The sequence below is a fragment of the Muntiacus reevesi genome, chromosome 20, assembly GCF_963930625.1.
Source record: "Muntiacus reevesi chromosome 20, mMunRee1.1, whole genome shotgun sequence".
NCBI classification, from domain to species: Eukaryota; Metazoa; Chordata; class Mammalia; order Artiodactyla; family Cervidae; genus Muntiacus; species Muntiacus reevesi.
This window is the reverse complement of record NC_089268.1, coordinates 29,986,034-30,009,575: the sequence shown is the minus strand read 5'-3', so window position 1 is coordinate 30,009,575 and position 23,542 is coordinate 29,986,034. Positions and strand designations below refer to the sequence as shown.

At 44.7% G+C, this 23,542-nt stretch overlaps 1 protein-coding gene and 1 pseudogene across 2 annotated transcripts; both read left to right on the top strand.

The window, feature by feature from the left end:
* The first annotated feature begins 9,263 nt into the window (after window positions 1–9,263).
* Window positions 9,264–17,598, top strand: LOC136151692 (protein C19orf12 homolog). Of its 2 annotated transcripts, XM_065913023.1 has the most exons (3): window positions 9,264–9,343; window positions 11,045–11,146; window positions 16,491–17,598. In XM_065913023.1, exons 1-3 carry the CDS (start codon window positions 9,323–9,325, stop codon window positions 16,977–16,979), a joined length of 612 nt encoding a protein of 203 aa, XP_065769095.1. In that variant the 5' UTR covers window positions 9,264–9,322; the 3' UTR covers window positions 16,980–17,598. The 2 variants fall into 2 exon arrangements, with proteins under 2 accessions (XP_065769095.1, XP_065769096.1); XM_065913024.1 differs by lacking the exon at window positions 11,045–11,146 and having other exon boundaries at window positions 9,290–9,343.
* A 1,739-nt stretch (window positions 17,599–19,337) lies between these two features.
* LOC136151197 (protein C19orf12 homolog pseudogene) lies at window positions 19,338–23,051 on the top strand (annotated as a pseudogene).
* The last annotated feature ends 491 nt before the right edge of the window (window positions 23,052–23,542 follow it).

Genomic DNA, 23,542 nt, shown 5'->3' with positions numbered 1-23,542 from the left:
GGGGTCGCACAGAGTCGGACATGAATGAAGCGACTTAGCAGCAGCATGGGCTTAAATCTGACCCCTCAGTTCTGGTCCACTGGCCTGTATGTCTGTTTTTCATCCAAGTACCAAACTTTTTTCAATAGGATAGCCTTGTCTTATAGTTTGATATATATTAAGTACTCAAGAAAGGCTGTGGCCGAGAGGAGCAACCCCAGTTCCAAGGAGCGGCTGCGGGGGTGCAGGAGGGCTGAGAGGAACTACTCCACGTTCAAGGTCAGGAGGGGTGGCTGTGAGAAGATACACCTCCGCCAAGGTAAGGAGCAGTGGCTGCACTTTGCTGGAGCAGCCATGAAGAGATATCCCACGTCCAAGGTAAGAGAAACCCAAGTAGGATGGTAGGTGTTGCCAGAGGGCATCAGAGGGCAGACACACTAAAACCATAATCACAGAAAACTAGCCAATCTGATCACAGGACCACAGCCTTGTCTAACTCACTGAAACTAAGCCATGCCATGGGGGGCCACCCAAGACGGTTGGGTCATGGTGGAGAGGGCTGAGAGAATGTGCTCCACTGGAGAAGGGAATGGCAAACCACTTCAGTATTCTTGCCTTGAGAACCCCATGAACAGTATGAGAAGGCAAAATGATAGGATACTGAAAGAGGAACTCCCCAGGGCAGTAAGTGCCCAATATGCTACTGGAGATCAGTGGAGAAATAACTCCAGAAAGAATGAAGGGATGAAGCCAAGGCAAAAACAACACCCAGTTATGGATGTGACTAGTGATAGAAGCAAGGTCTGATGCTGTAAAGAGCAATATTGCATAGGAACCTGGAATGTTAGGTCCATGAATCAAGGCAAATTGGAAGTGGTCAAACAGGAGATGGCAAGAGTGGATGTCGACATTCTAGGAATCAGCGAACTAAAATGGACTGGAATGGGTGAATTTAACTCAGATGACCATTATATCTACTACTGTGGGCAGGAATCCCTTAGAAGAAATGGAGTAGCCATCATGGTCAACAAACGAGTCTGAAATGCAGTACTTGGATGCAATCTCAAAAACAACAGAATGATCTCTGTTTGTTTCCAAGGCAAACCATTCAATACCACAGTAATCCAAGCCAGTTCTATGAAGACCTATATGACCTTTTAGAACTAACACCCAAAAAAGATGTCATTTTCATTATAGAGGACTGGAATGCAAAAGTAGGAAGTCAAGAAACACCTGGAGTAACAGCCAAATTTGGCCTTGGAGGACAGAATGAAGCAGGGCAAAGGCTAATAGAGTTTTCCCAAGAGAATGCACTGGTCATAGCAAACACCCTCTTCCAACAACACAAGAGAAGACTCTACACATGGACATCACCAGATGGTCAACACCAAAATCAGTTATATTCTTTGCAGCCAAAGATGGAGAAGCTCTATACAGTCAGCAAAAACAAGACCGGGAGCTGACTGTGGTTCAGATCATGAAAACCTTATTGCCAAATTCAGACTTAAACTGAAGAAAGTAGGGAAAACCACTAGACCATTCAGGTATGGCCTAAATCGAATCCCTTATGATTATACAGTGGAAGTGAGAAATAGATTTAAAGAACTAGATCTGATAGACAGAGAGCCTGATGAACTGTGGACAGAGGTTCGTGACATTGTACAGGAGACAGGGATCAAGACCATCCCCATGGAAAAGAAATGCAAAAAGGCAAAATGGCTGTCTGAGGCAGCCTTACAAATAGCTGTGAGAAGAAGAGAAGCGAAAAGCAAAGGAGAAAAAGAAAGATATTCCCATTTGAATGCAGAGTTCCAAAGAACAGCCAGGAGGGATAAGAAAGCCTTCCTCAGTGATCAATGCAAAGAAATAGAGGAAAACAACAATGGGAAAGACTAGAGATCTCTTCAAGAAAATGAGAGATATCAAGAGAAAATTTCAGGCAAAGATGGGTTCGATAAAGGACAGAAATGGTATGGACCTAACAGAAGCAGAAGATATTAAGAAGAGGTGGCAAGAATACACAGAAGAACTGTACAAAAAAGATCTTCATGACCCAGATAATCACAATGGTGTGATCACTGACCTAGAGTCAGACATCCTAGAATGTGAAGTCAAGTGGGCCTTAGGAAGCATCACTACGAACAAAGCTAGTGGAGGTGATGGAATACCAGTTGAGCTATTTCAAATCCTGAAAGATGATGCTGTGAAAGTGCTGCACTCAATATGCCAGCAAATTTGGAGAACTCAGCAGTGGCCACAGGACTGGAAAATGTCAATTTTCATTCCAATCCCTAGGAAAGGCAATGCCAAAGAATGCTCTAACTACCGCACAATTGCACTCATCTCTCACACTAGTAAAGTAATGCTCAAAATTTTCCAAGCCAGGCTTCAGCAATACGTGAACCGTGAACTTCCAGATGTTCAAACTGGTTTTAGAAAAGGCAGAGGAACCAGAGATCAAATTGCCAACATCCGCTGGATCACCGAAAAAGCAAGGGAGTTCCAGAAAAACATTTCTGCTTTTTTGACTACGCCAAAGCCTTCGATTGTGTGGATCACAATAAACTGTGGAAAATTCTGAAAGAGATAGGAATACCAGACCACCTGACCTGCCTCTTGAGAAACCTGTATGCAGGTCAGGAAGCAACAGTTAGAACTGGACATGGAACACCAGACTGGTTCCCAATAGGAAAAGGAGTACCTCAAGGCTGTATATTGTCACCCTGCTTATTTAAGTTATATGCAGAGTACATCATGAGAAACGCTGGGCTGGAAGAAGCACAAGCTGGAATCAAGATTGCTGGGAGAAATATCAATAACCTCAGATATGCAGATGACACCACCCTTATGGCAGAGAGTGAAGACGAACTAAAAAGCCTCTCGATGAAAGTGAAAGAGGAGAGTGAAAAAGTTGGCTTAAAGCTCAACATTCAGAAAACTAAGATCATGGCATCTGGTCCCATCACCTCATGGGAAATAGATGGGGAGACAGTGGACACAGTGTCAGACTTTATTTTTTGGGGGGCTCCAAAATAACTGCAGATGGTGATTGCAGCCATGAAATTAAAAGACGCTTACTCCTTGGAAGGAAAGTTATGACCAACCTAGACAGCATATTAAAAAGCAAAGACATTACTTTGCCAACAAAGGTCCATCTAGTCAAGGCTATGGTTTTTTCCATGGTCATGTATGGATGTGAGAGTTGGACTGTGAAGAAGGCTGAGCACCGAAGAATTGATGCTTTTGAACTGTGGTGTTGGATAAGACTCTTGAGAGTCCCTTGGACTGCAAGGAGATCCAACTAGTCCTTCCTAAAGGAGATCAGTCCTGGGTGTTCATTGGAAGGACTGATGCTGAAGCTGAAACTCCAGTACTCTGGCCACCTCATGGGATGAGTTGACTCATTGGAAAAGACCCTGATGCTGGGAGGGGTTGGGGCAGGAGGAGGAGGGGACAACAGAGGATGAGATGGCTGGATGGCATCACCAACTCGATAGGCATGAGTTTAAGTCAACTCCGGGAGTTGGTGATGGACAGGGAGGCCTGGCATGCTGCAATTCACGGGGTCACAAAGAGTCGGACACGACTGAGCAACTGAACTGAACTGAACTGAACTTTTATTCAATTATTCATTCATTTATTAATTCATTCATGCATTTGGTAACTATTCTAGTTAGTAAATACATCCTGTGCCCGACAACACACCCAGAAAGTGCTGAAGGTATAGGGTAATGCAGTCAAAACCATGACCATCATGTTTTCCACTGTTGACTAAAGGTAAAGGACAAGTAAGCAGATGACCCTATCGCTGGAGAATGGGCTTGGAGAGCATTGCAGAGGGGTTAGAAAATGACAGGAGATGAGGATATAAGCCAAGAGAGGATGGAGTGTCAGTGTGGAGTGTCAGGGAGGATTCCAGGAGGAGATGCTGCTTACATTGCATATTCTAATAAATCCAAGGTGTTGAGGGTAGAGTGAGTGGGAAAGGTGTGCTCAGTTTCCAGGTGGCAGAGAGCCAGGCAAGTTCAAGGACAAACAGGGAAGTCCACAGAACCATGCATGGAAGCAGCTAGATTCACAGATCTGCAGCTCAGGGGGCTGGCTGTGGGGAGAGATCTCAGGGGTATTGGCACACAGACATCATTCCTGGTAAATGACATTTCTGGGCTCAGCATCCTGGAGATTCTGACCAAGGATCCCTGCTTCCTCTGAGAATGCAGACATAGGCACCAACATGGCATAGGCTCCTGGAGCCAGAAGGGCAAGACAGAAAGCCTCTGAGAAGATGTGACTTAATTTTAAGCAGATTTAACTATCCACACTTCCTGTTCTCTTTCCAAAAGTGGCATGAAGAGTTAAGAAATTAAAAGGATGCAAGAAAAATTTGAAAACCGAAAAGATTTTACTCAAGTCTGCCTTGTCCAACTCTTCCTTACTCTTTCCAGACCCATCCCTGTCCTGCTGCAGGACTTTCTCTTTTCAGATCACCCTCAACTGATCTGAGCTTTTCTGCCTGGCCACTGGTGAAGTTTCAGAATCCCCGGAACCTACTGGACAGTGGACTTGGGATAGCCCTTTACTGCTGTGCCTCAGTCCAAGCTCACAATCATGTTTTCTAAACACAGGGACAGTAAGACCCTGGAGAGTTGTCTGAAGGGAGAAAAGGCAAGTCAAGGTTTCCACTCAGTTTCATTAGGCATTCTTCTCCCGTCACACTCATTCTATATGTTTCAGAATGTATGTCTTCCCCCAACAAAATACACTCAAGTAAGTATTAGGTTCTCCAACATGATTCACTCTCTAGTGAGAGCTTCAAAGAGGAGAACATGACATACGATTAAGGTTTTAAAAATATTGAAATGAGTTCTCGGCTCCCATTCCTTTCATTACACAGACACTTCTGTAAAACTGTGTTCTCCAGGATGAAAACAGCTGGAAAGGACCACCAAGGGTTCAAACTCTTCAAGCCACTGAGGGTCCAGGCCTACATAGAAGTCAGGATTGGGAGTAGTGGGCGGTTGAGCACAGAACAATTTCTAACACAACAGGGTCATCTCACGTTAGGAACGAGGAGGGCAATGGATTGGCCAAGAGAGACATGCTTGATTGGATGACATTTCTGTTTACAGAATCCACTGTAGAGAAAGTGACAGTAAATTCTCTAGCACTTGCAAGAACAAAGGGTCCAGGAAAACCTGACACACACAGCAGGCAGGCAGAGGATTTCCAACTTAGCTGCTTCTGTAAACGGGAGGCCAGATCCTTTGCTCACTCTCCCGTTTCTACTTTCTTGAGCACAGAGATCGCTGCCGCCCCTGGTGTAAGTTGGGATTTGATACTGTGGAGGGGAAAGAGAGAGGACCTCCGAGTCATGACGGAGCCCAGGGGTGCATGAGGGACAGTGCAGCAGAGACTTTTCCCCTAACCATCATTATATAAGAATGCCCAGGTGTATTTGGATTGAGTTTGCCTGGCTATTCTGAAGCAATATTCCTGATCCCAAAGCAGTTTTATAACCTCTTTCATGGGCATTTATGAAAGAGATGGGAAAGAGGCGTCTGCTCCTGGGAGTCCCAGAGGGAACAGTGATGAGCCCTAGACCATCCTGTCAGCTAGGGCCAAGCTGAGGGGCTGTTGATATCTGAGACATTTGCTTTAAAACCTGCCAAAATCTACACAGCATGATCTTCGACCTTGGCTGATTTTCTGAATTTGTTAGAGGGGCAAAGGAAAAGAGATCTCTTTGCCTCTGAAAAAGTTTATTGTTACTTTGATGGAAAAATGTCAGATGGATGCTGTGGTAAAAAGCAAAGAAGAGTCAGATCCCAGGAAGAACCTGTGGTCAGCAAGGGATATTGGGGCATTTAGAACTCCGCTTCTCCTGGACTTGGGAGAACTCCGTAAGTTCTTTTTGAATTTCTCCAAAAAGGAAGGGAGGAGGGAAAAGAGAGATCAAAGTCCAGATCTGTTATTCTCCTTCCTTGAAGAGACACCATTTCTCGGAATCCAGATCCTGTATAAGCTGGAAATCCCCAGCTCCAGCAGGCAGTTTCTCTACTGCGCTGTGGAATTGCCTTACAGTGTCATGTTTTGTCACTCACAGTTCTGGGAGAGCAGTTCTTCTCTACCTTTGCACCATGGTGCGATCTTCCTCCAGGATCTGAGCCCTGCACTCACGGACTCTTTGTTCCCTACCACCCAATGGAGCCATAGATTGTTCCAGGCAGGGCCCACCACCCACGGATGCTCCTGCCTACACAGAGACCTCCCAAATGCCTCTTGCTTTCATTCATCCTAAGGCTCCATGCACCCTCCACATTCCTTTCTCTCTCTTCCTTCCCTCAACTTGTACCTATGCTATAATAAAAAAGATTGCGTGTGTACACACGCCTCACTTTTCTTTCCACTGAGGCACAACAGGAGAAGACAAGGAATGCAGAAATAGAGCTTCACATCTGAACACTTGCTTACCAGCTACTACTGATAGGACTTTTGCTTATCAACAAAAATACTAATATTTACCTCATCAGAATGTTAAAATTTTAATGAGGTACCATTTAATAATATCTTGTGCTACTTCTGAAATATAGTAAGGACTAGGTAAATGTTATTTCTCACTTTTTATTTACTTCCTTATTTATGCATTTAATAATTCATTCATGCATGTACTAAATATTTGTTTATTTAGTGTGCCAGACAGCATGCCTGAGGAGTGCTAAAAATTCAGGAAAATTAAGACACAATTATGAAAGACTTCCCTGGTGGTCCAGACGTTAAAATGCCTTGCATCCAATACAGGGGCCCCAGGTTCGATCCTTGATCAGGGAACTGTGATCCCATATGCTGCGAGGTGCAGCCAGAAGCAAAAAGAGAGACACAATTATGATATTTAAGATTCGTACTGCTGACTGAGGGTGAAGGGCAAGTAAACTGATGAACTTATGACTGGAGAAATGGCCTCTGACAGCTTTGTAGAGGAAGTATGAAAGGACAGAAGAAGGACATGTAACCCTGAATAATATGACATAGGATGCAAGAGAGTCAGGAGGCCTTCCTAGAGAAGATGCTGCTTCCGTTGCATATTCTTGTACATCCACAGTGTTGGGGATACAGTGGGACAGAACAGTGTGCTCAGTGACTCGGTGACAGAGAGAGCTTGGCATGTTCAAGGACACCCAGGGAATCCAGGGAACCATGCGTGGAAGCAGCTAGACCTACAGATCTGCAGCTCAGGGCTGGCTGTGGGTACAGATCTGAGGGGTATCAACAGACAAATGTCATCCCTGGGAAATGTCATTCCTGGGCTCTCCCTCCAGGAGACTCTGGTGAAGGTTCCCTGCTTCCCCAGAGAATGCAGATATTGTCACCAGGATGGTGCTTGTAGGATAGACTTTCCCAGCAGTAGACTCCTGCTCCCACTTCAGGGGCAAGGGTTCAATCCCTAGTTCCAGGAACTAAGATCCTGCATGCCTGAGGGTGAGAGAAAGCCTGTAAGAGAGAGATTTAATTATAAGAAGCTTTAACCATCTACTGTCCCTCTTCTCTTTTTTCAGAAATAACATTAAGACCTAAGAAAGTATTAGATACAAATAAAATTTTGAAGGAGATGGTGTTTATTCAACTCTGCTTTGTACTGCTCTCCTTTCTTGCTCCAGACCTGTGCCCTCATCCTTATCCTGCTGCAGGGGTTTCACTTCTCCTATTGCCCTCAACCTCATCTGACATTTTCTGCCTGGCCACTGATGACGTTTCAGAGTTCCCAAATCCTATTGAACAGTGGATGCAGGAACAGCACGGGTCAACATTTTCTACTCTGCAGCAACCAGATATCACAAACTCGTATTCTAAACAGAAAACCTGGAGAAACATCTGAAGGGAGAGTAGTAGGCCAAGATTTCCAGTCTTTATATCAAGCATTCTTTTCCCTTCATACTTATCCTGTGTTTAAAAAAGTATGTCTAAACCACAAAATAATTGAAATAACAATCAGTTTTTTCAGTTTAATTAGCTATCTAATAAGAGTTTCAAATATGTGATTTATGTTAAGTTTGTTAAAATACTGGAATGAGCTCTTGAATCCCATAACTCTGTGTAGCCACTTTTGTAACCCAAGTTCTCCAGGATGGAAACACCTAGAATAAATGGGATCGTCTGATATTTATCAGTGAGTGAAGATACAGTAGATGACCACTGAAAACACAGCAAACAAAGATGACAACCTGCATTTTCACAGACCTTTCACTTTGAAAACGTTTGAAGCACTTTCAATAAAAGTTTTTCTTGAACTGGCTCTCTGGCAATGTCCTGAGACTTTGGGAAAGCACAGGAATTCATTTGGAATGTCAGGAGGTCAGAGTGATCAGGAAAATTCCCTGAGCACCCACAGTTTATGTACTCTCTTTTTGCCCTAATCCATATCTGAAGAGCCAGGGAGTAAATAGCTCCTAGTGAGTGTCCAGGAGTAAAGGCGAGGAAGTGGAGGCACTGTGGTGTGACAGGGATGTGTGATTGCTTTCCCTGTGGAAGGTAGGAGTCAGCCTTTGATTGCTGGTTTGGGGTTGTTCTCAAGTAGTGGGTTTGATTTGCAGGTTCACAGACAGCACGGGAAGTGATAGAAAGCTCAAGATCCAGGAATCTAAAGTTCTTTGTAAAGGGCATTTATGAACAAAGATTTCAGAGCCTGGAAGACACTTAGGAATTCTCTCCAACCATATCATTTTATAGACCAGAAACCAGCATCCAGGGAGGGGAGCAGACTTGCCCAGGTTAATTGAGTCAGCCCTGGGACTGGAACTCATGGCTCTTCTCAGTCCAGGGCTATCTATCCTGTGTTTTCTCTAGGTGTGCTTCACATACCCTGCAGGCTAGTGTGAACAGGCTGCTCCTGGTCACATCACACACAGCGAGTCTCACTGTCTTTTCCTGGGTACCCTTGCTCTCACGAAGGCTCCCAACTAATGTGGGTGGGTCACTTAAGAGCAGCAGGAAACGACCACAAGTGTTAAGGGTCTTCAGGCCAGTAAGGCTCCAGGGCTGCAGGCTAACCGTTTTCTCAGTTGTTCATCAGAGAAAAATTCTCAACAGAAAAATACCATCCCATGTTTCGAAAAAGGAGGGCAAATGGATTGGCTGACCTAAGATGTGCTTGGTGAGGAGGTATTTTTATTGACTCTCCAATAGCGAAAGTGAGAGTAAATTCAGGAGAACTTGCAAGAGAACAAAGGGTACAAGGAAGCTTGATAAACACAGCAGGTGGGCGGGTCATTTCCTACTAAGCAGCTTATTTAAACTGGCCGACAAGTCTTTTGCTCTGTCTCTTGATTCTGCTCCTCTGATTGCAGATATGGACACCTACACTACCTGTGTGAGTTGGGATTTGATACCCGGGTTGGGGGAATTGAGAGGGCCTCTGAGACATGAGAGGGTCTCGGGAATGCATGAAGGACAGTGCTGGGAGTTGAAGGAGGCATGCTGGAAATGCATCTGGAAGGGGAGGAGATGGGTATTGATACCTACTCAATGTGAAGAAAATTTCCATGAAGAGAACCAGGTCGTTTGCCTCCTGAGTTCTCTTGCATCAAGAGCTTATACTGGTCACTGATAAGGGTATTTGGTAGGAGGCGGGAGTGGTTTTTGTGCTCAGCACCATGGCAAGACTTAAAGCTATGGAAATACTGTCTTGATCCCTTTCTCTCTTATTCTTTTCAGGCTTCCAGGGTTCTTAAACCTAAGATTTCTTATTTTCCCAAAAGTGAAGTTCACAGAATTCATTTATCCTAAGTTGTTAATGCCCTGAATCATTGCCTTCTGTAAGACTATACTCTCGACAAAGAGTACTTGCAATGAGGGCAGAGCTTAGCACAGAAGAGTAAGAGTTCAGTGAAGAAATGTCTGTGGCACCTGGACTGGGGAGATATTTTTGAATGGAGCCTGAAAGAAGTCCTCTGAGGCTTTCTAGTGAGAGCACAGGAGTGAGATGCTCTGTGTTCAGATTGTTAAAGTAAGACTCAGATGTAGTCCCTACTTTCTGTGAGTGGGGCCCTGATTTGGTTAAAGGAGGAGATCATATTCTATAATGGGTAGATATAAAAGCATAGGAAATACATATGACCAAGTGATACTAATAATAGGGACACTGTAATAAACAAATTACCATTATTTTTTTTTAAAAAAGTACAAACAGTACAGAGATGTTTCCTGAACAGGGTTTTTATCTAAAATAGTCATAGTCATGGAGAAAGCCCTAGGAATCTTCCATTAGACTGTCAAATCTTGGAAATTCTCTTTGAGAGGTGTTTATAAACTCTGATGTACATTGTTAGATGCTTGGGTTTTGACATATGACAGACTTTATCTGGATAGGAGAAAGGTAAATAAGGTGGGAAATTATAGATAACATTTGGGGGATGGCTAAGAGGTATGGTTACCAAAGAATAAGACTGGTTTTCTTACATTATGGCCTGAAAGTTTCAAAAGATAAGTCTCAAACAAGGAAGGGATATAGCTTGTTGTAAAGGATCTGGAGGACCGGTCAGGCAGAGAGGGGTGGGGGCAATGAAGGAGGGGTCACAATGGTGTAGAAGGGAGCAGGCAGTCTAGGCAACTGTCCTTGGCCTTTTTCGTCCAGGTGACTGATTATACTAACCAATGGAGTACAGAGACCTTCCAAGACTTGACAGTCTAATGGAAGATTCCGAGGGCTTCCTCCATGACTATGACTATTTTAGATGAAAACCCTGTTTAGGAAACATCTTCTCTGTACTGTTTGTACATTTTTTATATTAATAATTCATTTATTATAGTGACCCTACTTTCAATATCACTTGGCCATATGTATTTCCTATGTTTTACTACCTACTCATTGTGTAATGGGTATCTACCCATTACAGAGACCTTCACTGACCAATTGGGAGATGGAATGAGCAGGAAACCTTGTTTAGAAAACATCTTCTCTGTACTGTTTTTACTTTTATTTTATAATATGAATTCATTTATTATAGTGACCCTATTTTCAATATCACTTGGCTGTAAGTATTTCTTATGTTTTTATATCTACCCATTGTAGGGTGATTCTCCAACCAGTACAGAATATAAAGAGTACATGACTCACACTAACACCAAAACCTCGTATGACTCACTAAGCTTCCCTTGGAATCCACCAAGCCAGGTGAGAATACTGGACAGGGTAGCCATTCCCTTCTCCAGGTGATCTTCCTGACCCAAGGATTGAACCCAGGGTCTCCGGCATTGCAGCCTGACAATATAATAGGCTTTTAATACATGGTAACTACTATCCTTATTTCACATCAGAACACAGATTTTTTGAGGGTTCTACACAAGGTAAAGACAGACTGGGGTAAAAATTTATATCACTTATCATATATTAATTCTAATCTCAGTCATCTGAAAATTGGTTACTATTTCTATTTTATACAGTAACAAAAGAAGGTAATTGAGATTAAATAATAGGCCCAGGGTCACATGGTTTCTAAATGCTAATCAGGATTTCAACACAAATCTGAGTAATTGAAAGATCCTTCATCTTTTCAGGAACCAGGCTCTGATAAGCTAGGGATAGTGACTAATAAAATAATATTTAAAAAAAAAGTACATGCAAGGCAAAGACTGACCTTTATGTCTAGATAATTTTATAGTCATACTAAAGATAAATAAATGCATGAGATAACATTCAGGTTGGTAGACCACTGGTTCCAGAGACCTAGAGTTATACAAAGTCAACTCATCAAATTCTGTGATTACATAGACACACACTAGTTCAGACAGGCAAGCCAAAGATGCCAAACTCTGCAAACAGGCACAGAAGGATCAAACTGCACAGACATCTTCACTGCAGGTACACATGCATTTCCAAACACACAGCTCAGACATATTTGGACACATATACAAAGACAAACCCCAAAACTACTCTCAAGATCCAGAACACAACTCCGTCTGAAATAATAATCTATAATGTGTCCCCACACATCATTTTGTACTCTAGAATGTGCCCCTCATCTGTAGGACCATTTTTTGAAGTGTGGTGTATAATATGCCCGCCTTTGTGTCTTATTCTGTGGCAAGTATATTTCAGCTCAGTTCAGTTCAGTTCAGTCACTCAGTCATGTCCGACTCTTTGCAGCCCCATGAATCACAGCACGCCAGGCCTCAGGGTCCATCACCAACTTCAGTTTCCAGGTGAGAAGTTGGTCTCTTGGTCTCTTGCTCCTGCTCTGGATTCTCCGGGTTTGAAGTGGCCAGGGCAAGGATGGAAGAAAGGCCAGGTGACACAACTGTTGATTTCTGAAATGGATGCTTGCGATCAGAGCAGTTACCTTAGACGAGAAGAATTGCCTGACCCTTGTGGCGATGGCAAATCAGGATTAGCTGGTGGTGGCAGCAAAATTGTCCTTCCTGGTTGTAAAGGGCAGAACAGTAGTAGAGAATGAGAAAGGGTGTTGATGACCCTCTTACTGGAGAGGAAGCCAGGGAATCAACTATTCCTGGTGTTTAGGAGAGAAGATGAAGCTCTGGAGACTCTACGACCCTGGCCCTTATTTAGTCCTTTGTATGGGACATTCAGAGTGAGCTCCCCCAGTGTAGCGAAGGGAAAACTTTGGAGGGAAAGGCCCTTTTGGGTAGACTGTCCCTGACAGTGTGTGGAAGCCAGAGGCAGCACAATTCCTTCTCACATCATTGCTACTCTGAATTTTTTTGCTTTTTACTCTTAATTTTTAACTGACTTAAGATTTCAGGCTCTGCCGAGAGACCTTAGCCAGCTATTTAACCTCATGCCGCTTGGTGTCGTCATCTATAAGGCATGTGTTGCAGTCCTCATCTGTGGGGGATTTTTGTTGGTCTGGTGGCTAAGAGTCCACCAGCCAATGCAGGGGACACAGGTACCATCCCTGATCTGGAAAGCTGGCACATTCCCCCTGAGCAACAAAGCTGGTGCCCACAGTTCCTGGCCTGTGCTCTAGAAGCCATGGGCAGCAACAAGAGAAGCCTCAGCAATGAGAAAACTGTGTCCCACAACAAGGGAAAGCCTGTGCACAGCAACGTAGACCCGGGGCAACCAAAATTTAATAAATCTTAAAAAAAAAAAAAAAGAATACCTTCCCTGTGGGAGATGTTGCAGATTAAATGACATCATCCTCAGTTTTGACTGCAGCTTTGCCCCCTAACCCTCCTAGCTGCTGTCATCCCCACCAAACCGCCTTGGCTCCCTTTTATTCCTTGACGGGCTTGTCCTGACTCACTCTCGCTCTCTCCAAAGCTACGTGCATGATTCCTGAGAATTCAGTATCAACAGAGACTATACTTCTATACCATCTCCTTTCAGTTTCTTCCTCAGTACGTACCTAGACATTTATCACTGTCCTTCATCTCCCTCTTATCTTTACATCTCTCTCTCCAGTTTAGATTCCCTAGTCAGTCATTATAATTACTATTTTTTTTCACACATACTATCAAGGTTTGTGTTGAAATCCGGCTAAAATCCTAGCCTTTCCCTGCATCTGTTCAGTTGATTGTAGATGAAGAAAAGGCCATAGTTGTGTTCAGAAATTTCACATAGCATTCATGACCACTACCTTCATTTTTGTATTTTTGCAGCTTTATTGAGAAGTGGTTTTCATTTAACATCTTGTAAATGTAAAGCATATAATATTATGCCTTATAAACCTATATATGGCAAAGTGTTTGCCACAAAAAGGTTAGCACATTCTTCATCTCATAATCATCATTTTGTATTGTGATGGTGGTGAGAACATTAACATTCTACTCTCATTGCAACTTTTAAGTATCCAATGCAATAATATTAACTATGGTCAACACCAGCACTCCCCAACCTTTATGACCCCAGGGACTAGTTTCGTGGAAGAGAATTTTTCCAGGGACCTCGGCCAGGGACTTGGGAAAGGTGGGGATGGTTTTCCTTTCTCCTGCCGTGCACTTTCTCTGGGCAACCCGTCTCCTAACAGGCCACGGTTTGGTTCCTGTTCATTGCCCGGGCTTGGGGACCACTGGTCTACAGGCTGAACATTAGATTCGCAGAACTTATCATTTCATAACTGAGAGTTGGCACCTTCCGAACATCCACCTCCCCATTTTCTGAAACCCTCAGCCCCTGGCAATGTCAAGGGCCTTTTCCTCTGTATTTCATTCTAAGAGCTCTATGCTTAAACGTCTTACACTTGAATCTTTACTCCATCTGACATTGCGAAAGGGAGTGGGACTGAGATCCCTTTCAGTTTTTCATCATGCAGACATCCCATTTTCCCAACACTATTTGTTAAAAGGTCTGTCTTCTCCCCGTTGAGCATTCTTGGCTCCCTGGTGAAATAGGCATTGACCACATATGCACGGGCTTACATTTGGCCTCTCGTTTCTGTTCCACTGGTCTATATGTCTGTTTTTACCCAAGTACCAGACTACTATCAACAGTAGAGCCGCATCTATAGTTTGAGGTATAAGTACTCAAGAAATGCTTCCTTTTTGACTCACTTATTCATTCATCTATTAACTCATTCATGCATTTTGTAACCAGTTAGTAAGTACACCCTGTGTCCGTCAACATGCCTGGGAAGTGCTGAACGTATAGGATAATTCAGACACAATCATGACCCTCAAGATTTCCACTGTTGACTAAGGGTAAAGGACAAGTAAGCAGATGACCCTATCACTGGAGAACATGCTCTGGAAGGCTTGCAGAAGGTCTGGAAAAGGACAGGAGAGGAGCATATAACCCGGAAGAGGGTGGAAGAGAGTCAGGGAGGACTTCCTGGAGGAGATGCTGCTTACATTGCATATTCTAATAAATCGATTGTGTTGAGGGTAGAGTCAGAGGGAAAGGGGTGCTCAGTGCCCAGGTGGCAGAGAGCCAGGCAAGTTCAAGGACAAACAGGGAAGTCCACAGAACCATGCATGGAAGCAGCTAGATCCACAGATCTGCAGCTCAGGGGGCTGGCTGTGGGGAGAGATCTCAGGGGTATTGGCACACAGATATCATTCCTGGTAAATGACATTTCTGGGCTCAGCATCCTGGAGACTCTGACCAAGGTTCCCTGCTGCCCCTGAGAATGCAGACATAGGCACCAACATGGCATAGGCCCCTAGAGCCAGAAGGGCAAGACAGAAAGCCTCAGAGAAGACATGATTTAATTTTGAGCAGTTTTAAGCGTCCACACTTCCTCTTCTCTTTCCAGAAGTGGCGTGCAGATTTAAGGAACCAAATGAGTGCAAGTAAAGTTGGAAAATAGGCTGCCTTGCTCAGGCTTCCTTACTCATTCCAGGCCCCTCACCCCATCCCTGTCCTGCCACAGGACTTTCTCATTCCAGATCATCCTCAACCTAATCTGAGCTTTTCTGCCTGCCCACTGGTGAGGTTTCAGAATCCCAGGATCGTACTGGACAGTGGACTTGGGATAGCCCTTTACTACTGTGCCTCAGTCCAAGCTCACAGTTGTGTTTTCTAAACACAGGGAGAGTAAGATCCTGGAGAGCTATCTGACGAGAGAAAAGGCAAGCCAAGGTTTCCATTCAATTCCATCAGGCATTCTTCCCCCTTCACACTCATTCTGTGTGTTTCAGAATGTATGTCTCTCCCCACAAAATACACTCAAGTAAGTATTGGGTTTTCCAACATGATTCACTCTCTAGTGAGAGTTTCAAAGAGGAGAACATGACATCTGATTAAGGTTTTCAAAATATCAAAATGAGTTCTCGGCTCCCATTCCTCTCACTACACGAACACTGCTGTAAAACCATGTTCTCCAGGATGGAAAGAGCCGGAAAGGACCACCAAGTGTTCAAAGTCATCAAGCCACTGAGGGTCCAGGCCCACACAGAAGTCAGGATTGCGAGTGGTGAAGGATGTGGTTAAGCACACAACCATTTCCAACACAGAAGAGTCTCTCACGCTAGGTACAAGCAGGGCAATAGATTGGCTGAGAGAGACATGCTTGATTAGATGACATTTCTGCTTACGGAATCTACTGTAGAGAAAGTGACAGTAAATTCTCTAGCACTTGCAAGAACAAAGGGTCCAGGAAAGCCTGACACACACAGCAGGCAGGCAGAGGATTTCCAGCTTAGCTGCTTCTATAAACGGGAGGCCAGCTCCTCTGCTCTCTCTCCTGTTTCTGCTCTCTTGAGCGCAGAGATGGCTGCCAAGCCTGGTGTAGGTTTGGATCTGATACTGTGGAGGGGAAAGAGAGAGGACCTCCGAGACATGACAGAGCTCTCAGGGGTGCATGAGGGACAGTGCTGGGGAGATGGGGTGGCCAAGAAGACATCTGGAAGTGGAGGAGACAAGCATGGATACGTACGCAATGTGAAGTAAGTTTCTGTGAAGAGGACCTGGTTGTTGGGCTCCTGAGTTCTCTGGTATTGAGACCTTGCCGTGGCCACCGGTAGGGCATGTGGTATGTAGTGGCGGTGGCCTTTGTGCTCAGCAGGGCTGGCAAAACTTCAAACTATGGAAACACTGTTTTGATTCCCGTTTCCTCCTTCAGAGGAGTTCGAAGACCGCAAAACCCCAGAAGACCCCCAGAGGATCCCGAGAGAAAGGGGCCTATGTGCCTAGCATTGAGGTTGCAGTGCAGGACATCATGAAGCTGCTGTGCTCCGTCTCTGAGAAGAGAAAGATGAAGGCTGCCTTCAAGTACTCCTGGTTGGGCGCTGTAGTCACGGGGACTGTGGCCCTTGCAGGTGGTTTGATGGGCGGTCCACAAGGAATAGCTGTTGGGGGAGCCGTCGGGGGTCTGTTAGGTGCATGGATGACGAGGGGAAAGTTTAAGTCAGTTCCTCAGATCATAATGGAGCTACCAGCTGACAAACAGGAGAGGCTCTATAACAATACCATTGCCATCATTAGGCACCTGTCCTATATGACTATCGAGCAGCTGACCATGCAGGTCATGAACAATATAATCCTGGAGGACCAGCTGATGAATATGCTGAAAAACTATTTGAGCAAGGAGCTGGGATTGGAAATGAAGTAGGCCAAGTAGACCTCTGCCCTGGGAAGTAGAGTCCATTTGGATAATTCCACATTTGTTACGGTTGATGTATAACTGATTTGCAGTGTCGCGTTTTTTTGTAGGCTACAGCAAAGATCATTTACTTTTTCTGACATAGCACTGCATTGATTGATGACCATCCTGGGAGTGCAATGATACCAGGAGTAAAAAACCACTTATCCTTTTTATCCTTACTCACTAATCACATCCTTTGAAAAATTCTCAAATTTAATCGGAAAAATAAATAAAACTCAAAGACTGGACAGAGTGGGGACAAAATCTGCAGAATATTTCTAGCTCAACGATTCTTTGATTCTAACATAATTGACTAAATGGGAGAATTCATATAATACAGGCATAATATACTAGAAAATAATAAATGAAAATTTAAGGGAAATTAGAGATAACATTCAAGGAAGCTTGCAATTTAATCCTTTCTTGGTTCCCTCTGATTTATCTCAAAATGTCTATTTCTTTTCCATCCAACAACATAGTCAATTTTAGGTGGGGGTCTCATGTTTTACTCATATTTGTATTTGCATCTATGTTTAGCTCAGTGCTTCATCTGTCATACCAGTAAATAAACATTGAGCCAAACTCACTTTCTATTTACAGAGAAGAGTGAAATAGTTTATTACCAAGTGAGGTAATTACTTACTCTGACATGATTGCAGGCTTATTCATAAATAATTCAGAAATTCAATTACACTATGTCCTCTTGACTTTTTAAAAGCTATTTGGTATGAATGGAACTTGGTACCAAGCCCCCTGTTATTCTCACACCCACTTAAATGGTTCTTATTTCTGGAGATGATGGTGATCATGGCAAGATATTCACCTTGGGGATCTAGAGATTTTATGCCTCTGGTGGGAGCTCTGTGGGAACATATATGCTAGAGGTGGGAACACTGTCAGAAAGGTGGGGTATTGAGGAGCAGTCTCTTTCCTGCCTGCCTCAGGCTCTAGCAGGTCTTCTCTGGGTTGAGTGAGGGGGGTGGAGATTGGTTTCTGGGTTGACCCCAACACTCTGCCCAGTCTGGCTAGTGGAGCTTTTCCCTCTCTGCTTCCTCCATCTCATTCCCTTCCTTTCCTCCTCTGTCACCACTTCAAGTCTCCCTCCTGATCATATATATGCTTTTCTCTTGACCTGATATATGTCCGTCCTCTCCCCTACTAGTCTCTTCCCTTCTTTACAGTTGTCTCAAGAACCACTTCCTGCAGAAGAGTTTCTGAACGTAACACCGCTGAGTACAAAGCACAGTCATAGGCGTTGCTCATCACAACCATGACTCAGATGTTCTGGGGTGGGCACTATTCAAGTGGGCAGGGGGACACGTGGTTGGACTGATTCCCTGAGCTGAGAGACCAGGGCTTATGCTTCTGGGTGGGGTCTCCTGCAGGGAAAAATCCATGATCCTCTTGTCATTTGGGGATACTCTGATAGCAGGCCACGGGGTCTTCCATGGTCTCTTCTAACAGCCGTGATCAAGTCGTACATCATTTTAGCACATGGAATCTCTGGGTGGGTGGGTGGGGGGGGGGGGTTGCTTATAGCATCCCCTGAGGATGGGGAAATTCCCCCTCAAATCATGTATTCTCTCTTTCTTGGCTTAGAGAGAGCCTGAGGACCATTTCCACGAACACTAAACCTACAAGTGTACAGATATAGACACTTCCCTAGAAGCACATGAACCCTTCCTGATGGGAGGAAGGGATCTCCCCCATTAACCACTGGCTGCTTAAGGACAAATCTTACAGATTCTCATAGAGAAGTGAAGAGCCTGAAGGATAAACTGACTGACTTTCCAGTGGGCGTTCCCATCCTTGGGCCCCAGGGTAACACTCCCCTCCTTCCCTCCCCGCCTGACTCACTGTGCATCTTGCCCTCTCCCCACACCCCGCCCCCAGGTACCTCTTCGCTGCCCCCTTCACTTCCTTATTCCTGAGGGTGGTGAGGAGTGGGTTGAGGGCGGGTGTGACTACAGTGTAGAAAAGAGAAATGAATTTGCCCAACACTGGTTGCAGCTGTGCCTGGGCTGCAGGTAGAGGTAGATGGCGGATCAATGGAACAAGCAGATGGCTGTCAGGTGAGACCTACAGGTGCCCACTACCTTCCTGCGGCTGCCTCTGGTCCTCATGCCCCATACAGCATGGGCCACGGCACCAGGTAGGCCAGGATGATGGCAGACCACACCAGCGGCTGCACAGTCCAGAGCCATCACCGCCAGGAGGACACACTCAGCCGAGCCCAGCGCCAGCGATGCACACGGCCGTGCCAGGCAGCCACCACGCTCCAGCCTCAGCGCCTGGTGGTGCACGTTGGCCAGCAGGGGTGGCACCATGCTCGTGGTGAAGCCCACCAGGGTCAGATGGCAGAGGAAGTATTACACAGGCACACACTGCCCGCAGGACCAGCGCCGAGCTGCCAGTTACAATCAGGAGGCAGCAGAGGAGGAGGGCCAAGAGGACAGGTTGCAGGGAGGGCCAGTCGGAGAAGTCCAGCAGGAGGAAGTGCTTCTCTGGGCTGTGGTTGCCCTAAAGCAGGAAACTCGAGGAAGGCTGGGCAGACAACACACAGGGTGATGTGTCCCTTACAAGCAAAGGAAAACCCAGACCATGCGGAGCGGGGAGGGAGAACGGATGGCAGCACACACATGCTTAGGTGTCCACTGGAGCTCATTTACAGATCTGAACCCTTGTTTGGGAAGGTAGCCAAATATTAGTATACCCTAGTTGATGTATTTACCAGAAAATTCTATGAGGAAGGTAGAATCTCCCTCCTATAAATGAACAAACTTGGCATCAATAAGGTAAATCATCCCAAGGTCATAACTAGTGAGTGGCCCTGTGTACTCAAGCCTGTTTGATTTCCAAACTAATGCTCTTTTGCCGCTTCCCTGCTTCTGGTTGTACTCCTCGGGGCCAAAGTAGAAATTTAATCTTCCTCTCACATGATAGCCCTTCAGATATCTGAAGACAGATTTCTCTTTGAGCCTCCCAACCCCCTTCTTTGAAAGTGTGTTCTGCCTGAAAACAGCTGCAATGTCCCAGGCTGGTATAACCAACAGTGGGGAGATCACAACTATCACCTCCTTTGTTTCAGCTGTTCTACCTCTATTAATACAACCCAATATACTGCCGACTACTGAATGTTAACCTGTGGTGAATCTCTCTTCCAGGCTGTGTCCAATGTCCATGCCACTCCTGCTTATCATCTAGTGTGACGATCATGAGCCATACAGATTAGCACATGTATCCAAATCTTCGCAGAGCACATCTGCAGCAGCCTTAAAATCCAGAGTCATCTGGGTCCAGGAAAGACCCTTAGTCAGGAGACCCAGGCTGCACCCAGCAAAACTGCCTTTGACCAGTGACTTGATATGAGGAAGTCACTTCATTTCCCTCTACCTCAATATTCTCATGTGTAAAAGGAAGTCTTTGAGCTAGATGGCCTCTGAGGTTCCTGGTTGTAATTTCATAAATACTTCTCATTTAATTTTTTGACCACATCACAATGCACGTGGGATCTTAGTTCTCTGACTAGGGATTGAACCTGCAACCACTGCACAGGAAGCATGGGGCCTTAACCACTGGACCACCAGGGAAGTCCCAATAAATATTTTTCAAACAAAGTAAAAGTGGATGCAGAAGCCTTTTAACCAGAAGCCTTTTAATCCTTGGTATGATGCTGACTCAAATTTCCTAATGATACAGAACCCATCATGGTTGATGTGATAGATCAAAGTCACATAGAAATCTTTCTACTGCATGGTCCCTGACAGGTAGCATTATAAGGATAACATTTGAAAAGTCATATTCACTATTCTTAAATCATAAATTATAATCTTCTATTTTTATTGTTCAGGAAAGAACCTTCTTCCCCCAACAGAGCAATGTATTTATATAGTTCTCCCGTTTATCTTCATTGCTGCTACTGCTAAGTCACTTCAGTCCTGTCCGACTCTGTGCGACCCCATAGACGGCAGCCCACCAGGCTCCCCCGTCCCTGAGATTCTCCAGCCAAGAATACAGGAGTGGGTTGCCCTTTCCTTCTCCAATGCATAAAAGTGAAAAGTGAAAGTGAAGTCCCTCAGTTGTGTCCGACTCTTAGCGACCCCATGGACTGCAGCCCACCAGGCTCCTCCATCCATGGGATTCTCCAGGCAAGAGTACCAGAGTGGGTTGCCATTGCCTTCTGCGAGTTATCTTCATTAGGCAGAACCAATTATTAATGTGATTAAGAACGAGGAGGCAGGAGTCAATGTTTGGACAATGTGGGTTTGGTGCCATCTAATGGCAGAATGTGGTATTGCCTCTGGCATCCCTGACTCCTGACCTAAGACCTCGCGGTGGTCCACCCTGGTTATCAATCCTGTACCCTTGCTCAGAAAGATGATAATTATCATATTGTTATTATTAGGTTTTTATATAGTGATTATGATATCCCAGGGGTAAATTAAAGTAGACCACACATTTAATCTCTAGTACAACACTATGAAATAGATATCATTATCCTTCCCAAAAGCAGAGTTTAAGTAGCAGTTGAACCATGTCAGATATTTGGACCCAAGAGGACTGGTTCAAGTCCTCACGGTCTCAACCCTGCGGTTGGATACAAATAGTGTCTCCCCAGCACAGGTGAGAAGTCTCAAGCTCTCAGTGAACATTGAGGAAATCATCACTGTCTAGAAATAATTTGATCCCCCAGTTGAAGGAGGTTTGCTTCCCTGAATTAAGAGCATCCTCCAGGAACTCCAAGGATCTTCTTGTTCCCTGGGAACAAGAAACAACAGCCTGCCTGGAGGAAGTTTTGGGATAGCTCATGGGGTGTGTTCCTCAGTTCTCCACTAGATTTCAGACTCCAGAAGTACAGACCATAATGTTGCAGACAGTTGGCCCCTAATTAGTTCTATAAATGAATGAGTGAGTGAGTGAATGTTTCCAAAGAATGTGTAAAGGGTTCTGGGATCCTAATCTCACAGTTGCTGTCTCCCGCTTTTCCATGGCAAAGACAACACCAAATTCTCTCGGGCACATGCTGATAAATAAGAACAAGGAAAAGCCTAGTTTTATTCTAGTCCCAACACAAAACAGCTTTTATTCAACATTTACGCTGGCATCAGCACAACACAGCAGCAGTAACTCTATTTTAATCCTAATCTTCATTTCGGCCTTCATGGACTAACGTTCTTGTCTCCTTGGCCTCCTAACTAGATTGTATCCTAATCTCAATGTAGATCCCTATTTTAAATTTACCAATCCTAATCGGATCATGAGAAATGCTGAGCTGGAAGAAGCACAGGCTGGAATCAAGATTGCCGGGAGAAATATCAATAACCTCAGATATGCAGATGACACCACCCTTATGGCAGAAAGTGAAGAAGAACTAAAGAGCCTCTTGATGAAAGTGAAAGAGGAGAGTAAAAAGTTGGCTTAAAGCTCAACATTCAGAAAACTAAGACCATGGCATCTGGTCCCATCACTTCAAGGCAAATAAATGGGGAAACAGTGGAAACAGTGGCTGACTTTATTTTGGGGGGCTCCAAAGTCACTGCAGATGGTGATTGAAGCCATGAAATTAAAAGACTAAACCCCCAGAGGCAGGAGGTAGGGGCCAGTGTGCAGGGTGGGGAAGCCTCGAAGTGCTGCCTCCGCAGCTCCTTCGCAGTGGAGGACTTCATAAAGCTGCTGTGCTCCGTCTCTGACAAGAGGAGGATGAAAGCAGCCAAAAAATACACCTGGAGTGTCATCTTGGTCATTCTGGCCTGCACCTTCTTGTGGTATCCTGGGCAGTTCAGCAGGAATACTCCTGGGAGGGATCATCGGGAGTCAGTTAGGCAAAAGGAAGAGAGACAGTTTAAGCCAATTTCTCAGATCGTGATGAAGCTACCTCCTGCCAAGCAGAAAAAACTCTTTAACGAAGCCACTGCCATCCTCAGAAGCCTGTACTGGAAGGATGTCAAGCAGTTGACCATGCCGGTCGTGCACAATGAGACCCTACAGGAGCAGCTGAACAGCAAGGAGCTTGGCTCAGAAGTGAAGCAGGACAAGTAGGCCTCTGCCCTGGGAAGCAGGGTCCATTTGGATGATTCTAAATTTGCTATGGTTGATGCATAATTGATTTGCAATGTTGCGTTTTTTTGTTTTTGTGCGGTACAGCAAAGCCCATTTACTTTTTCTGATGTAGCACTGCACTGATGGATGACCATCCTTGGAAAGCAGGTATATCAGGAGCAAAAGACCGTTTATCCTTTCCCTTCTTACTCACTAATCACGTCCTTTGAAAAATTCTCAAAATTAATCAGAAAGATAAATAGAACTCAAAGAGTGAATAGAGTAGGGAGGAAACCTGCGGAATAGTTCTAGCTCAGTGATTCTTTGATTCTAACATGATTGACTAAATGACAGATTTTCACATAATATAGGTATAAGATACTATAATAAATGAAAATTTAAGGCAAATTAGAGATCACATTCAAGTAAGTTTGAAATTTAATCCTTTCTTGGTTCCCTCGAATTTATCTCAAAATGTCTATTTCTTTTCC

Excerpts from the sequence above, each read along its gene's own strand:
- LOC136151692 (XM_065913023.1), top strand. The coding sequence starts at position 9,323 with ATGGACACCTACACTACCTGT. Across the intron at positions 9,344-11,044 it reads TGGACACCTACACTACCTGT|GGTGATTCTCCAACCAGTAC; the intron begins GTGAGTTGGGAT and ends TACCCATTGTAG. Across the intron at positions 11,147-16,490 it reads CTTGGAATCCACCAAGCCAG|AGGAGTTCGAAGACCGCAAA; the intron begins GTGAGAATACTG and ends TTCCTCCTTCAG.